Source organism: Hyaena hyaena, unplaced genomic scaffold (genome assembly GCF_003009895.1).
Source record: "Hyaena hyaena isolate Hyena2069 unplaced genomic scaffold, ASM300989v1 scaffold_547, whole genome shotgun sequence".
In the NCBI taxonomy this organism is placed as follows: Eukaryota; Metazoa; Chordata; class Mammalia; order Carnivora; family Hyaenidae; genus Hyaena; species Hyaena hyaena.
The window spans coordinates 541,557-558,198 of NW_024081177.1; the positions used below are offsets into that span (position 1 = coordinate 541,557).

Consider the following 16,642-nt stretch of genomic DNA (forward strand, 5'->3'; position numbering starts at 1 on the left):
CTGGTCAAATCTGCAACAAAACTAAAAATTTCAGCAGCAAAGATGGTAGCTTTAGCTGTAATGCTACTGAGTGAGAGGCTCATTTATTTCCAGAAAACTGATGAAAAAATTAAAATAGACTGTGCAAAGAAGAAGGCTGGGTTGAATACTAAAAGTTAACCATCAGTTGCCACTGAATTCTCCTTTTTAACCACAGAGGCTCAGAAAATGGGCTGTTTTATCAGTCCAGTGAAATTTCTTACCTCTGTAGCACTGGAATAGTGAACCACAGAAGACTCCAGACTATATTTTTAAAGTCAGTGAAGATGCTGGGATGTTCTTGCTCAGCTCAAGATCTTGTTTCCTCCCCCAGCCTTCCGTGTACCTCCCCTTTGTTGCGACTGAAGAGTGACATCAGAATCACAACTGGTGACATCACTGTCTCTATAGCAACAGTAGTGAGGCTACCGGAAACTGAGTTATCAAAGGACAAGAGGGATAGGTGAAGATATACTCCAAGGCTCTGATGCTTAGTTTGGAAGGACTGGGCTTGCTTTCTCCCAATTAATTTTCTCCTTTAAGTATCTATTTTAGGCAGGAAATATGGGAGGGGGAAATTTTACCAATGGATTGCATTTAAAAAAAAAAAACAGTGTTACATACAAAGAAATTCAGATGGTTATAGAGAAGAAGAAATAAAAACTGAGCATTCATTAAGTTTTTTATGCAAAGCCCATGGAATCATTTCATTTTGTGAGCCTAGCCTTGACTGAGTTATAAGCATCTTACATTTTGTAAAAATAATAATAAATTTACAGATATTTTGCCCAAACTGACCATTTCTGGGTTATAATTTTGTCTTTGATGGCCAGATAGAGTAGCACTAATCCATTCTCTACAATGCCTTGACTTGAGAAATGTGCTAGGATAAATCAGACCAAGAGGCATTCGATTGGCATTTTCTATCCTTGAGGAGGACTTTATTCTTAGTACATCCCCTTTAGAAATGTTATCCTAGGTACTCATAATTAATGATTAAGGTACTCTTAATTATTAATACATAGTTTCTACGAAGCCAAAAGAATCTTGATCAAGGTCACAAGATAAAGATTGTTAACAAATTCAAAAGTGACTGACTGGTTTGTTACGGGCTTCCTTCAACAAGGTTATTTATCTATTGATGATCTTTTATACTATCTCAGCTTCATCTTTAAAATAAAGAAATCAGGTTTACTCATCTCTTAGATCCCTTCCATCTCTAACAATATAGGATTTTGATACTTCAGTGATGTTTAAATAGAACTTCAAATACATGCATATAATATTTTCCAATTGACAAAGCACCTGATCTGCTTATGTCATCTGATCCTCACTATAGCCTTTTGAGGTAATAGAGCAGGTATTACTTTCCCTGTTTGACAGATGTAGAAACTTGCCCAGATTACAACTATTAACTGGTAGAGCTAGGACTGGGATCCAACATTCTGAGTTTTAGGTCACTGCTCTTTCAACAATATGCCGCCTTGAAACTAGTATTGAGAACAGTGTTTGACTTGGAAATGTAAAATAGCATACTTGGCACGTTACACAGGCGTTAGGAAGTTGGTGATGATAATGAGGTATGTCAACTTTTCAGAACCAGTTAAGTATTTTATATTCATATTGACCCTAGAATCAAATATCAGAAAGCTTTAAGCACTGGGTGAAACCTGGATGAGGCCAAGGAAGATAAGACTGTGTAGCATTATTAAACTTCTCTGATGGATTTTCTTCAAAAGTTTCTTTTCTTTTCCAATTCAATTTGGTAGATGATACTTCGACAAATAGTGGGGTGGGATGGAATGGGGAACAACTAATCTTACAAGCCTAATAACCTCTGCTCATTATGGGACTTTGATTCATCCAAACAACTCGCACTACTTTCTTCCTAAAACAACAACAAAACACTGAAAGAATTATCAATCTACAAACATTCCCCAAACTAGTTTGTTTTCTGATAAGCCCAAGGCAGATGTCTCAGGGCAGATTGCTGTCTCTTACTTAGAAATCTAGAGTGAACAAAATAGACTATTTAAAAAAGCCAAGTATTTAATCTTTCCAGAATCTCCTCAGGGTCTAGATACCTCTTTCTAGAACAGTGCAGAGTCTCAAAGCGGTACACAGTTAAGAAAAAAATTAAGAACCACTGTTCTAGAGTCATCTCGAGTTTCTTTCTAGAAAAGTGTGCAGGGGCATACATAGCCACTAGATTTTATTTAATATTTCAAGAGGTTCACAGACTTTCTTAAGTCCACTCATGAATCACACACCAGGATAAGGATACCTGCATTTGTATGTCAGGTGGGGACAAGTGCTTTCATATATAAAAATAACAACAAAGAGACTGATGGAATGATGACCACCTTGGACGTCTGAGAAGTTTTCTTCGAGCAGAAACTTGAGCTGGTGGAGACATCTGAGTGAGCATGCCAGGCAAAAGGTACAAGAGCTAAGGCTCCGGGATGCGAATATACTTGGCGAGTTCGACGTGCACATCCTCATTTCTATTTCTCTTCTTCCCTTTTTCTGCGTCCCTGCTTCATTCTTTCCTGCCTTCTCCTCTGTACCTCGGTTCTCTCCTTAGAGAACTTCCCGAAAGCAGGGGCCACGCATCCACTTTCCCCTAGTCTCACCAGAACTCTTCTATCTGACATTTTCAGGAAATAATGAGCTGAACTGAGTCAGGAAAGCTGGTCTCCTGTAGCTCGGGTTCAGCCACTCTGTATACGTCTGAATTTCACATTCCTTGGCAATGAAATTGTCTTTACGGTCCACTCCAGATTTGAGATGCTGACCCCAAGACTCTTCCCTATTTCCCTTTTTTGCCTTCTTTGTCACGTTTCCTCCCTCGCTCCTTGCTCTCTTTCCCAGTTACCTCCTCCTCACGCCCTACCGCAATCTCTGACCCGCCCCTTTTCTTCCCGTTGGCGCCTGCGCAGACAGGCATGGACGATCATTTTTGGCCCAGCTCAGTAGCCGTAGCCGGAACGCCGGCTGCGGGGTATTGTGGGAGAAGATGGCGACCGCCGTCTACCCCAGGGTTGTCCGGGCCTTACCAATGTCACGTAAGTGTCCCCGAGAGCAGGGGCTCCCCATCGGGATTCCCAGACGAGGATCGGATGGGTTGGAAGTGGTGCCGTACCGCAGCGTTCATGCCGACTTCCGGGGCACCTTGGTTTTTCTAGGTCCAGAGCTCCCCGTAGTTTCCCGGCTCACATAGTAAATTGTACACTTGGAAAAGGGTCTGTGCTGACCGAACGTGAACAAAGGGAAGGGAAAAGGAGAACATGGGGGGCCTTGTAAAGGATAGAAAGTATCACTTCTGAAAGAGTTGGAAGGGCTTGAGGTTATGAGAAGTGTGTGTGGCCGGCAGCGGGCCATTGGGGTGGGGAGTGGGAGATGGGGGAAAGAATCTAAAAAAGATGGGGGGGGGGGGAAGGATAGTGAAAGAAGGTTCTTAGTGGATTGACTGTATGACCTTGTACAAACCCTTAATCTCTCTCAATTTCAGATTCTTCGTGTTACAGTGGCAGTGATAATACCGCACGGTCAGGGAGTTTCTGAAACTCTTATAAAAAGCATTTTCTAAGTCAGACGCATTTCTACAGATGTAGAGTGTGTTAGGTCAAGGCACTGGGGTGGGGAGGGGCGAGGGATGTTGGAGACAGAACAGTCAGGGGCTTGGTGAAAAGAAAAGGGAAGAAGAGTAAATAAAGGATATCTAGTGTTTGAGCGTTGTTCATTTTTCCTTCTGTTCTGATTGGATCTGCTGTCATGGTCCTCAGTTTCAGAATACAGTATACATTTGTTCTTACAGTCATAAAACGAGGCAAGAAAAGCAAGGAAATTGGGAATACAGTTACAGTTCGTTATCATTCTTCCCCTCCACCCTTTCACAAATTTGCCCCAATCAGCCTCCAGAAGTTGTATTTTTCCATAGTGTATTCTAGTCCTTAGCCAATATTATTTGTTCTCAAATTAGATGCATGTCAGAAGCATTTTAATGCTTTTAGAAAAAAATAGAAATGGGGAATTATTGCAGAGCTATTGAATCAGAATTTTTAAAAAAATTTTTTAATGTTTTATTTATATATAGGAGAGAGAGACAGCGTGAGCAGGGGAGGGTCAGAGAGAGAGGGAGTCACGAACTGAAACAGGCTCCAGGCTCTGAGCTGGCAGTCAGCACAGAGCCCGACGCGGGGCTCGAACCCACGAACCGCGAGATCATGACCTAAGCGAAAGTCGGACGCTTAACCGACTAAGCCACCCAGGCGCCCCTGAATCAGAATTTTTGAGATTGGCTCCTTGCACCTTAAATTTTAAAAAGCTGCACATGTCGTTTGATGTTTAGGCTGAAGAGCAAGTTAGAAGTATTTGGAGGACTCTTTTAGTTTTCTGTCTTGGGTAGAGCTTTTCCATACTACTAGGAAGATGATTGGATCACATCATTTATAGTGGATGGTTTTGTAGCCATGACTTCTTTGCATGACATTTGTTGGTTCTTGTCAGAATATTACATTGGTGTGACATAATGTAGATCATGAATGATAATAACTGCTATTGGTTGAGTATCTGCTCTCTGCTAACCACAGTCATAAATATTTTCACTTTAACTTCTTTTTAATTGAAGCCGTTGGCTTGTGCTCTTAACCACTATGCTTTATTGTCTTGGTAAAGTAAGCTTTTGCATAAACTCCGGATAGGCAAGTCTAGTGTGTAACGTAATCAAAACACCATAGAACAGAACTGTGCAAAACATTATATATGGTAAAGTGTGGAGAGACTATTAAATATCATAGGAAATCAGAAAAGGGAAATATTTGTATCATTTAAAGTAATGGGGGAAGATTGTAAGACGAGTAGAGAATTGCAGTGCTTCCACTGATTTTTTTGGGGGGGGGGTGTTCTTACAATCTGGAAAGTCAGAAGCTAGGCATTTTTTCCTGGCACTGGCAAGGTCAAGGTAGTGAGAATGGAATCACAAAGTACTTAGGAGGCTGTGAAAGGACTACCTGTCGATCTGGAGTAGTAGGAAAGAAAGTTGAATATGTTAGATGGGATTGAATAATGAAGGCCTTTGAAAGTCTAGCAGTTTAGACCAGTGGTCTCCAAAGTGGGTTTTGTAAGAGCAATCAGTGGCATACAAAAAAGTGGTCCACAGGGCACCTGGGTGGCTCAGTTGCCTAAACATCTTCCTAATTTTGGCCCAGGTCACATTTCATTGTTTTTGGGATTGGGCCCTGCGGTCAGGCTCTATGATGGTGCGGAGCTTGCATGGGATTCCCTCTCTCCTTCTCTCTCTGCCCCTCCCCAGCTCGCGTGTGTGTTCTTTCTCTCCTTCTCTCTCTCAAAGTAAATAAACATTAAAAAATATATATATATGGTATCAGAACTTAAAATACATATTTAGTAATAATAGCAACAATAGCTAACACTTCTGTAGTTCAAACTATATACCAGCTACTATTCCAAGTGCTTTAATAATGTACACAACATATTGGTACTACATAGAATGTATATGTAATTTGTAAGTAAATACTTAAGACTAATGCAGTGTGCAAGCAAATGTGGGAAAGATTGGTTTAATATTACAGTAATTTAAATATTACAGTAAGAAACCAATATAGGCTTTTGAGGAATATAATGAATAAAGAATATTACTCTCCTCATGGATGGACCTTGAGGGTGTTATGCTGAGCGAAATAAGTCAGGCAGAGAAGGACAAATATCATATGTGTGCACGTATAGGAGGATTAGGAGGAACTTAACAGAGGACCAAGGGGGAGAAGAAGGGCGGAAATGGTGGGGGAAAGGGAGAGAGGCAAACCATGAGAGACTCTTGAATGCTGACAAAAACTGAGGACTGATGGATGTGGGGGGGAGGAGGGATGGGCATGGAGGAGGACACTTGTGGGGATGAGCACTGGGTGTTATGTGGAAACTAATTTGACAATAAACTATTTGTAAAAAAAAAAAAAAAACAAAGCACCTAAAAAAAAAAAAAAAGCATATTACTCTCCTAATGGTATTCAGAATATATGGAAGAAAATAGGCTGGGGCCAAATAACTTATATTTACTTATGAGCACCTATTAGTGCAAGGTACTGTGACAGGTACTTGCCCATATATTAATTTTTGTGTCAACCCTCTAAAATATAAGCTCCCCGAGGCCAGGCACTTTGTCTTTTTTACTGTGCTAGTCTCAGTTGAGAATAGTGCTTGGTCCATAATTGTTGGAAAAACCTCATAAATAATAACATGAGATTATTGTAATATCACCTGAGGGATTTTGAAGTAATAACAAATGAATGCATCTGTTGCTCATGGAGTACTTAATGTGTGCTAGGTAATGTGCGAAGTACTTTAAATACTTTACATATGTTTACTTCAAACCTCATAGCAACCATTTGAGGCATTAATTCCTTGACTTCAGCCATTCTTCACCTTTTATTAACTGTCCTTCATCCAGTGTCCTTATTTCCTTCCTTACTCATAATGATTTTAATCAATTCCTTTCATACATTCTCAACTCCCCAGTGCATCTGCCTGTAGCATTAAAAAAAACCAACACTAACTAAACCAAGCTAACCACATATTTCTTGCTTAACCCTGTGCAGTAGAGAACTCAGCTAGGGAAAATTCCAAACTGACTTGCCTTACTTTAAATTCATGAATACAAATATCAAATCAATTTTCAGTGCTATGTTTTTTCAGAGAAATTTGCTTTCCCTTTCTCCATAATGATCATTTACGATTGCCATTCTCCTAAAACTTGTGACATGTGCTTCTCTCTCATTCTCAACTTTACTTAGAAATCAGCAGGATCAGGGGCACCTGGGTGGCTCAGTCAGTTGAGCATCTGACTATCTTGACTCAGGTCATGATCCCAGGGTTGAGGATCGAGCCCCATGTAGGGGCTCACACTAAATGTGGAGCCTGCATGGGATTCTCTCTTTCTTTCCCTCTGCAGCTTTCCCCTATTCTCTATCTCTCAAGTTAAAAAAAAAAAAAAAAAAAAAAGGAATCAGATGAGAACAATCTACCCTCCTCCCCCAAAAAATCTAATAGCTGAACTGTGATAATTTGCAACTTTCCTTCCTGTTAAAGTGGATGAGCTCCTTTCATTTTGATCTCAGGCCAGTTCCTTTGCTTTGCATCCCATCCCATCCTCAATTACCTGTGTATTTCCTCCCCCAAATAATTTTTTCCCCCTCTACTGGGTCATTCCCATCAGCATATAAATATGCTATAATAACTCATATTTTAAAAAATCCTTCCTTGTCCTCATGTTCCTCTAGTCCTTTCCCCCCGTGTCTCCTCAGAAGAATCATCAATACTCTTCCCACTCCCTTGCCTTTCATTCTCTCTTGCCTGCTCCAGTCAGACTGTCATTCCCACTGCAATAAAATTGCTCTTATTAAGGTCATTCAGAACCAGCATCTTCTAGATCTGTGGTCCCCTGTCCCCATCCTACTTCACTTTACAGCATTTGATAGTTAACCCTCTATCAATCACTGTCTTCATTTGGCTTCTGAATAGCATCTCCCCCCCGCCGGACTGTTTTTCAATCTCCTTTGCTGGCTTTTCAGGCAAGTCAGTTAATGTCTCTGAGCCTGAGTTTGCTCATCTGTAAAGTGACAGTAAAAATTGTATTAAATAAGACAATACCTACTAAGCACTTAGAACAATGTTCAGTATCTGGTAACAGCTTTGTAAGTTTAGCTGTTATTATGACAGTTATTATGTTGTCTGATCCACAGTGTTTGTTTTTAGTCTTTGTGGTTTCAGTCATTATTCAGTAAGCTAGGCCTTTTGTGTAATTTCATGCTTTGGATAGGGAAAAACCATGGTTTCTGGGCAGAGTGCCACTGAGGGTCTTGTGCAGAAAACAGTCAGACTTACTTAGCTATTTACTTTCCTTCCATTCTTTCTTTCCTTTCTTCTTTTTTCCTTCCTTCCTTTCCTTCCTTCCTTCCTTCCTTCCTTCCTTCCTTCCTTCCTTCCTTCCTTCCTTCCTTCTCCATGCCCAACACAGAGCCCAACATGGGGCTTGAATTCACTCCCCCCCCCCCAAAAAAAAAAACAGAGTTTCTAAAGCAATTCCTATTTGTTTCTTTTAGCTTTCCCCAAGTTTACAAAGCACCAATGCTCATGGTAAGCAGTTTGTTGACTGGAGCAGATGTTTATCAGCACTTTAGACCTTTCAGTTGTTTTTTTCTTACTCCCTGAATATTAGGTAACTTGCTCTATCTCTGCCCTAATGAGTTTCAAGGCACTTGACAATTGAAGCATATCCAAAGGAGTTTTACACTTCTGCTGAATGAGGAATAGTTAACAGAACCTGGAATGTATAACCTGGAGAAGACTTAGTAGAGATATAATTGCTACACTTAAGTGTAGAAGAGAGATTAGATTTATCCTTTGTCATTTCAGAGGAACATAGGGATCAACACACTACTGGGAAGCAGTCATTGATCTCCCATGTGGCGGAACTTTCTCACTGTTAGATGGAATGAGTACGGTCTGCCATGGAAAGTGGTGTTTCCCAGCCTGGCAGATGTTAAGGCTAAGGCTACGTGGTCTCCTTGCACATATAGATAGGGTGGAGAAGATGTAAGCACTGGTGCAGGAACTTTGAGGATTCCTTCTACTATCAAGAACCCAGGTGTATGAAAAAGAAATAGTGAGATGTTTGACAAATCACTATTAGCCTTTCCAGAGTTCAGAAATCTTTTCTCAAACACTCCTTTGGTCATTACTTTTGATGATTTTCAGTAGTTTTATGTTAAGTCTGAACTGTGCGTTTTCGGTTTTGTTTGTTTTTTTTTATGTTCTGTATGAACAGTCCTCTACCTCCAACATATATCATTAACTTTATTTTTCATTCATCATCAGTTTCAGAGTCTGTTCCAGATAAATCTTCTGTTACCTGCACTGGGCTTATTCATTTCCGTCTCTGCATTGTTACATGTGTTATGCATTTTGACTGCTCTTGAAAACCTTTCTCAAAATAGTTTATCCCTCAATAGGAAAACCCCACACAATTAAAAAATGGGCAAAGAAAATACATGAAAGGCCAACAGGTATATGAAAAAATGCTCAACATTACTAGTCATCAGGGAAATGCAAATTAAAACTGCAGTAAGATATGACCTCACACCTGTTATAATCACCATCATCAAAAAGATAAGAGATAACAAGTGTTAGCGAGGATATAGTGAAAAGTGAGCCCTTGTGCACTGTTGTTGGGATTGTAAAGTGGTACAGCCACCATGGAAAGCAGCATGGAGGTTCCTCAAAAAATTAAAAATATGACTGCTATATAATCCAGCAATTCCACTTCTGCTAATACATCCGAAGGAAATGAAAACACTTAAGTCAGAAAGATATCTGCTCTCATTTTTATTGCAGCATTATTTACAGTAGCCAAGACGGGAGAAGAAGCTGAGTGTCCATCAGAGGAAGAACAGATAAAGAAGTTGTAGTAGATATATACACTGGAATATTATTCAGCCATAAAACATGAGGAAATCCTATTATTTGCTACAACATGGATGGACCTTAAAGGCATTATACTAAAGTTAAATAAGAGAAAGACAAATACTGTGTGATCTCACTTATATGTAGAATTAAAAAAAAAAAAAAAAAACTCGTAGAAAAAGAGCTCAGACTTGCAGTGACCAGTAGTGAAGGGTTGTAGGAAGGAGGATTGGAGGGAGGTGGTCAAAAGTACAACCTACCACTAAAACATAAAAAGTACTCAGGATGTATTGTACAACATGGTGACTAGCTAATGCTGCTGTAGGATACATAGAAAAGTTAAGGGAGTTCATGCTAAGAGTTCTCAATGCAAGGAGAAAATTGGCTTTTTCTTCTTTTATTTTTATTAGACCTCTACAAGATGGTGAACACTAGTTGAACCTCGTGTAATCATTTCCTAGTATCTATAAATCAAACCATCGTGCCATATGCCTTAAACTTACACAGGGCTGTATGTCAGTTCTTTCTCAGTAAAACTGGAAAAAAAAAGCCCCCCAAACCTACTTTATCCAGGAACCCTAATTCATAATTATCTGATGTATTGCTCCCTTGCTTTGCATTCTCTCAATGCCTTTTACTGTAGAGGTTTCTACTCTTAATTTGTAACTTTAATTTTTTAAATTGACTTAAATATTATATCCCAGTATGTTGTATATTGTATCCCATAGGGCAGGAAGTTTATAGTTGACCTTTGAACAATGCAATAGTTAGGGGCACTGACCCCCTCCCTCCCCTTGCAGTAAAAAATTTATGTGTAACTTTTGACTTCCCCCACCCCAAACTTAATTATTAATAGCCTACTGTTGACCAGGAGCCTCACTGGTAACGTAAAGAATTGATTGCCATATTTTGCATGTTTTTCGTTCATGTTATTATGTATTGTGTTTTTACAAAGAAGTAAACAAGAGAAAAGAAAATGTTATTAAAGAAAATCATAAGGAAGGGAAAATACATTTATAGTACTGTTCTGGATTTATCAAAAAAGTCTGAGTATGGTGGATCCATGCAGTTGAAACCTATGTTGTTCAAGGATCAACTGTACTTTCTAATTTTTATATATTTCTTTATGATGTATGGATTCTTTGTTGCTGTCGTTTGTGTTAGTTGTTGGTGGTGTGTTAGTGCTCTTGGCACTTACATTATAACTTCTAATTTAAAAGTTCATTTTGAGCTTAAGTATACAGAAGTACTGATAGCAAAATAATGTTACAAGTTTCTAGGAAAAGAGGTTACTAATACTCCCTCTTATATTAACATTTGCCCCTTTTTTATACTCTGGGGTTTTCTTTAAGGTTCTTCTATTACGGCGAGAGCCGTAGCTGTGTTTCATGGCCCTCCTCGTCGCCAGCTTCATCATTCACTCAGACCTCATGGAAAAGGTGGGCGTTCCTCAGTCAGTGGGATTGTGGCCACTGTGTTTGGAGCAACAGGATTCCTGGGCCGATATGTTGTCAACCACCTTGGTAAGTAAAGTTCCTTGAGTTCAGTATGCTTAGTGCTATTCCTGAGGGCTGCCTGATGAGAAGCCATGCCCCATGTTTCTTTTCAATTTAATAGTGTTACAAATTACTCCTGTCTGGGATTTAATGTAATTTTGATCTGCTCTATGTTAGGAAGCATTATCATTCTTCCTCTCTAGAATGTTGAAACAGGAATAGGAGTCTCTGAGAAGTTATGGCATCTCTAGCAGGGCAAAATAAGCTTTTTGTTAAACATGGTTTCTATTTACTTGTCATACTGGAATTTAAATATTTACCAACTCACTGTTGCATAAAGTATCCGTATTATGTTAATGTTGGTCCTTGTTTCAATACATTCTTTTTTAGGACGTATGGGGTCACAGGTGATCGTACCCTATCGGTGTGAAGCATATGACACCATGCACCTTCGTCCCATGGGTGACCTGGGCCAGATTATCTTTCTGGTAAGAGTCTGTGTGACTAGTTACTGATCACTGGAATTGACTGATGTAAAGTGCTGGGGTCATTTTTAGGAGAGAGAGTCAGTATAATAAAGCAGAGTTTCATTCCCAGAGTTAACCAAGGGCACCGGCCATTCACCTCGTTCTTGTAAACTCTTGTCCAGCAGTTGACAAACGTAATTTTCTGTAAAAAGCCAGATAGTAAATATTTTAGCCTTTGTAGGTCCTAGGGTCTTTGCCGTGATTACTCAGCTCTGCCCTTCTAGCCTGAAAGTGTCCATAGATAAAATACAAATCAATGGGAGTGCCTGTTTTTTAATGAAACTTTATTTACAAAGTTAAAATATAGGCTAGATTTGCCAATATTCACAAGCTAAGTATAATACTACATTGGAAATTGCTTGTTTCTAAAGTGTTTTTCTTTTCTAAAATCTTAATCTTCTTGGTTTTACAGTTATAGGAGCTTAGCTTTTTCTCCTCTTTGTGACTTAAGATTATTGGTCTCCTTTTTAATCCTCAAAATTAAAGTATCTCGCAAATAATAGGTGAACACTTTGACTGGCTTGCAGGTGCATAGTCATGGGAATTGACCCATATGATGAAAATTCTGCTTTTACCACAGGTATTTAAGCTCTGAGCATGTCTTGATGAACAAGACCACAGTGAGCTCTCAGTCTTAAAAGAGAGTATGGAGACTAAACATATAACTTTGAATATAATAATGTTTACAAAAGGAAAGTACAGGAAAGGTAAAACAGGGGGAGACTGGACTGTTGTTTATTTTTGAGATGGATGGACCATGCTGGGTGTGGAGCGCTGATTTCCCTGCTTTAGTCTCCACTGGAAACTGTTGTCTGAATGGACACTTGGTTTGCTAACCTGACTGTGCTCCCTGGGTCCCATCCCTGGGAATTTGGTTTCCTTTTAATTCTTTCTCTCCAGGCTCTCTTGGGCCATTCATGCAGTTAGGCACCAATCTCTTCCACTCTGAGTCTTCTTGGATTCTTTTTCTACCCCCCTGGCCATCTTTTCTAAAAAAGTTTCAGCTTTATATGTGTAGAAATGCTGTTTTTGTTGGGTGTGTCATGCACTGTGCTGCAGATTTTATGTCTCTTATGTAATCTTCATAGCAAACCCATGAGTTAGGTTGTATTTTCAAATTTTACATGGAAGTTGGAGAGATAATTTGTACAGAATTCATAAAAAGGCAGATGGAGTTTGCATTCCTGTCTGACTCCACAGCTATTACTCTACACTTCCCCTGTCCACCTCTCCCACCTCCACCCCAGCTTCCTCACTTATAACTAGTTCCTCCTGCCGAGAGCTTCATCTTTCGCTCTGGACCCAGATTTCTGTAGCCATGTCTCTCTCTTCTGAATTGCACAGGTATGTTAGTGCGCCTCCTCGCACTCCCTCCCTGTCACTCCTCCCCACTCACTCTTACATACACCTTAGCATCGACCCTAAGAACTTCTTACTACTTAGTATCTCCCATTGAAACGTTTAAAAAATCTGATTTCATTTTAACATGGAAAATACGGTACCTTTGCCAAGGGTTATTTCATCCCCGGTCTCTATTTTGGACCAGAATCGTCAGTCTGACCGTAGGCCTTAATCACTCAGAACTTTTAGTTCTACGTGGAAATCTGCCATGGGCTCAGCCTGCACTTTGAGGCAGGTCACACCTCCCTGAGTGTGCTTGTCATGTCTTTGAAGTAGAAGTGACTAGATCTGGGATTGTGAAGAGGAAAGAGTTAAAAAGAAATAAGAAAATAGTCACAAATGCTCCCAATTTAGTGTTAGCCTTTAAGAGGCAGCCCTCCTGTCTTTAGTCTATAGCAGGTTGCTGCCAAAAGGGAAAGTCCATTTTCCTCCAAATAATCCTTGGTCTTTGGCTAGGTTTCAGGAAGGGAGATTTGGTAACTAGAATCCCTTACAGACTTGCCAAGAACAGTTGAATGGCCAAAAATGGATATGCCCACTAGAAATGAATATTGTCTTTTCTAGTTCTGTCATTTCATTACCTGAATGAAATAAATATACTTTGATCTATTTTTGTCTCCAGGAGAGCTGGAGAATCAGCAGGGAGTTTCAGACCTCATGACTGTTTCTGTTGTAATAAATGGAGCCTATATGAAATGGTACTAAATTATGACTATAACAGATGGCCCATTAACTTGCCAGGGAGGACCCCTTATGTTTTCATCTGACTGGCTGCTATTTTTCTAGGAATGGAACGGGAGAGACAAAGATTCTATCCGAAGAGCAGTGAAGCACAGCAATGTGGTCATTAATCTTGTTGGGCGAGAATGGGAAACCAAGTAAGTTTTTGGCTTTTTCTTTCTTTTCTTTTCTTTTCTTTTCTTTTCTTTTCTTTTCTCTCTTTTCTCTTTTTCTTTTCTCTTCTCTTCTCTTCTCTGGCTTTCTCCTCTCTTTTCTTTCTTTTCTTTCTTTTTTAATTCAAATTCAAGTTAGTTAACAAATAGCGTAGTATTGGTTTCAGGAGCAGAATTTAGTGATTTATCACTTACATACAGCACCCAGTGCTCATCCCCACAAGTGCCCTTCTTAATGCCCATCACCCCATCCCCCACCACCACCTCCCTTCCAGCAGCACTCTGTTTGTTCTCTGTATTTAAGAGTCTCTTACGGTTTACCTCCCTCTCTGTTTTTATCTTATTTTATTTTTTCTTCTCTTCCCCTATGTTCTTTGTTTTATCTCTTAAATTCCACATATGAGTGAAATCATATGATATTTATCTTTCTCTGACTGACTTATTTCATTTAACATAATACACTCTGGTGCCATCCACATTGTTGCAAATGGCAAGATTTCATTCTTTCTGATTGCCAAGTAAGATATTCCATTGTATGTATATGTGTGTGTATGTGTGTGTGTGTATACATATATATCCATTCATCAGTTGATGAACGTTTGAGCTCTTTCCATAATTTGGCTATTGATAGTGTTGCTGTAAACATTGGGGTAACGTGCCCCTTTGAATCAGCATTTGTGTCCTTTGGATAAATACTTAGTAGTGCAATTGCTGGTCATAGGATAATTCTATTTTTAGCTTTCTGAGGAACCTCCACACTGTTTTCCAGAGTGGCTGCACCAGTTTGCTTTCCCACCAGCAGTGTAAGAGGGCGCCCCTTTATCCGTGTCCTCACCAGCATCCGTTGTTTCCTGAGTTATTAATTTTAGCCATTCTGACAGGTGTGAGGTGATATTATGAGTGATGTTGAGCATCTTTTTATGTGTCTGTTAGCCGTCTGGATGTCTCCTGTTTTCTCTTTGCACATGCCGACTTCATTTTCAGTAGCTAGTCACTGGGTACTTTCTCATGTCAGGTATTGCAGTTGTCACATGTTTTATTAGTCCTTCATGAAACATTGATATCGAACACCCATTCATATACCCAATAACCCCATTTCAGGAGATTGAGCCGGTAGTCAGTCTGGTATGTAAGCAACGTGATGTGTTACTCATAAAAAGCTAACATAGATTGTGTTAGTATGGTTGGTGTCATCAACTTGATGGAATGACCGGGTGTTCATGAATGACCAAGCCTGCACTTGGATTTGTCCAGTGGGGATTGGTTAGGTAGGAGGGTTTGCCCATCCTGCTGCTCATCAAACTGAACGTTGGCTTTTCTTGTGTAAACAGTCTTCTAGATCTGTTCACCCTTATAATCAAAGATAACATGAGTATTGGTTTGAACAGTTCTTTTTTAGCAAGTAGTGTTTTAATCTTGTAGTTCCACAACACTTTGTTCACACCATTTTCTTTTTTTTTTTTATTATTATTATTATTATTTATTTTTTTTTTACAAATAGTTTATTGTCAAATTAGTTTCTACATAACACTCAGTGCTCATCCCCAAAGTGCCCTCCTCCATGCCCATCCCCCCCTCCCCCCCACATCCATCAGTCCTCAGTTTTTGTCAGCATTCAAGAGTCTCTCATGGTTTGCCTCTCTCCCTTTCCCCCACCATTTCCGCCCTTCTTCTCCCCCTTGTTCCTCCGTCAAGTTCCTCCTAATCCTCCTATACGTGCAAACATATGATATTTGTCCTTCTCTGCCTGACTTATTTCGCTCAGCATAACACCCTCAAGGTCCATCCATGTTGCTACACATGGCCAGATTTCATTGTTTCTCATTGCCATGGAGTATTCCATGGTATAGATAAACCACATCTTCTTGATCTATTTGTCCGTTGATGGACACTTAGGCTCTTTCCATGTTTTAGCTATTGTGGAGAGTGCTGCTATGAACATTGGGGTACATGTGCTCCTATGCCTCAGCATTTCTGTATCCCTTGGGTAAATTCCTAGCAGTGCTATTGCTGGGTCATAAAGGAGTTCTATTGTTAGTTTCCTGAGGAACCTCCACACTGTTTTCCAGAGGGGCTGTACCAGTTTACATTCCCACCAACAGTGTAGGAGGGTGCCCGTTTCTCCACATCCTCGCCAGCATCTAGAGTTCTCTGATTTGCTCATTTTAGCCACTCTGACTGGCGTGAGGTGGTATCTCAGTGTGGTTTTGATTTGTATTTCCCTGATGAGGAGGGATGCTGAGCATCGTTTCATGTGTCTGTTGGCCATCTGGATGTCCTCTTTGGAGAAGTGTCTGTTCATGTCTTCTGCCCATTTCTTCACTGGGTTGTTTGTTTTTCGGGCGTGTAGTTTGGTGAGTTCCTTATAGATTCTGGATATTAACCCTTTATCTGATATGTCATTTGCAACTACCTTTTCCCATTCCGTTGGTTGCCTATTAATTTTCTGGGTTGTTTCCTTGGCTGTGCAGAAGCTTTTAATCTTGATGAGGTCCCAACAGTTTATTTTTGCTCTTGATTCCCTTGCTTTTGGGGATGTGTCAAGTAAGAAGTTGCTGCGGTGGAGGTCAAGGAGGTTGTTTCCTGCTTTCTCCTCTAGGGTGTTGATAGTTTCCTGTCTCACGTTCAGGTCCTTTATCCATTTTGAGTTGATTTTTGTGCATGGTGTGTTCACACCATTTTCTTAATATTTCTTAAAACTTGATAATCTATATCTGCCTTAGCACATATTTTTAAGTTCTTTGATGACTTGGAGGGTCTTATTCAACTTTATATCACCTGTAGTGACTCATAACAGTGCCTTGTACAGAGTAAGCATTAATGTTAT

The 16,642-nt window shown here is 39.9% G+C and overlaps 2 protein-coding genes across 4 annotated transcripts in view; one reads left to right on the forward strand and one right to left on the reverse strand.

Moving 5' to 3' along the window:
* AKAP3 (A-kinase anchoring protein 3) overlaps nucleotides 1-2,522 on the reverse strand; it is a 33,392-nt gene extending 30,870 nt beyond the window's left edge. For 2 of the 3 annotated variants that reach the window (XM_039255762.1, XM_039255758.1), the window contains exon 1: nucleotides 243-364. The gene's annotated coding sequence lies outside the window, so the exon portion shown is untranslated. Of the gene's footprint in view, nucleotides 1-242; nucleotides 365-2,381 lie in introns of those variants that run through there. The other variant, XM_039255759.1, reaches the window with a different exon arrangement.
* A 460-nt stretch (nucleotides 2,523-2,982) lies between these two features.
* The window catches only part of NDUFA9 (NADH:ubiquinone oxidoreductase subunit A9), a 37,581-nt gene continuing 23,921 nt past the window's right edge, over nucleotides 2,983-16,642 (forward strand). The window contains exons 1-4 of the mRNA XM_039255763.1: nucleotides 2,983-3,083; nucleotides 10,851-11,021; nucleotides 11,385-11,482; nucleotides 13,709-13,800. Of these exons, the coding sequence (XP_039111694.1) occupies nucleotides 3,035-3,083; nucleotides 10,851-11,021; nucleotides 11,385-11,482; nucleotides 13,709-13,800 (410 nt within the window). The 5' untranslated portion in view covers nucleotides 2,983-3,034. The remainder of the gene's footprint in view (nucleotides 3,084-10,850; nucleotides 11,022-11,384; nucleotides 11,483-13,708; nucleotides 13,801-16,642) is intronic.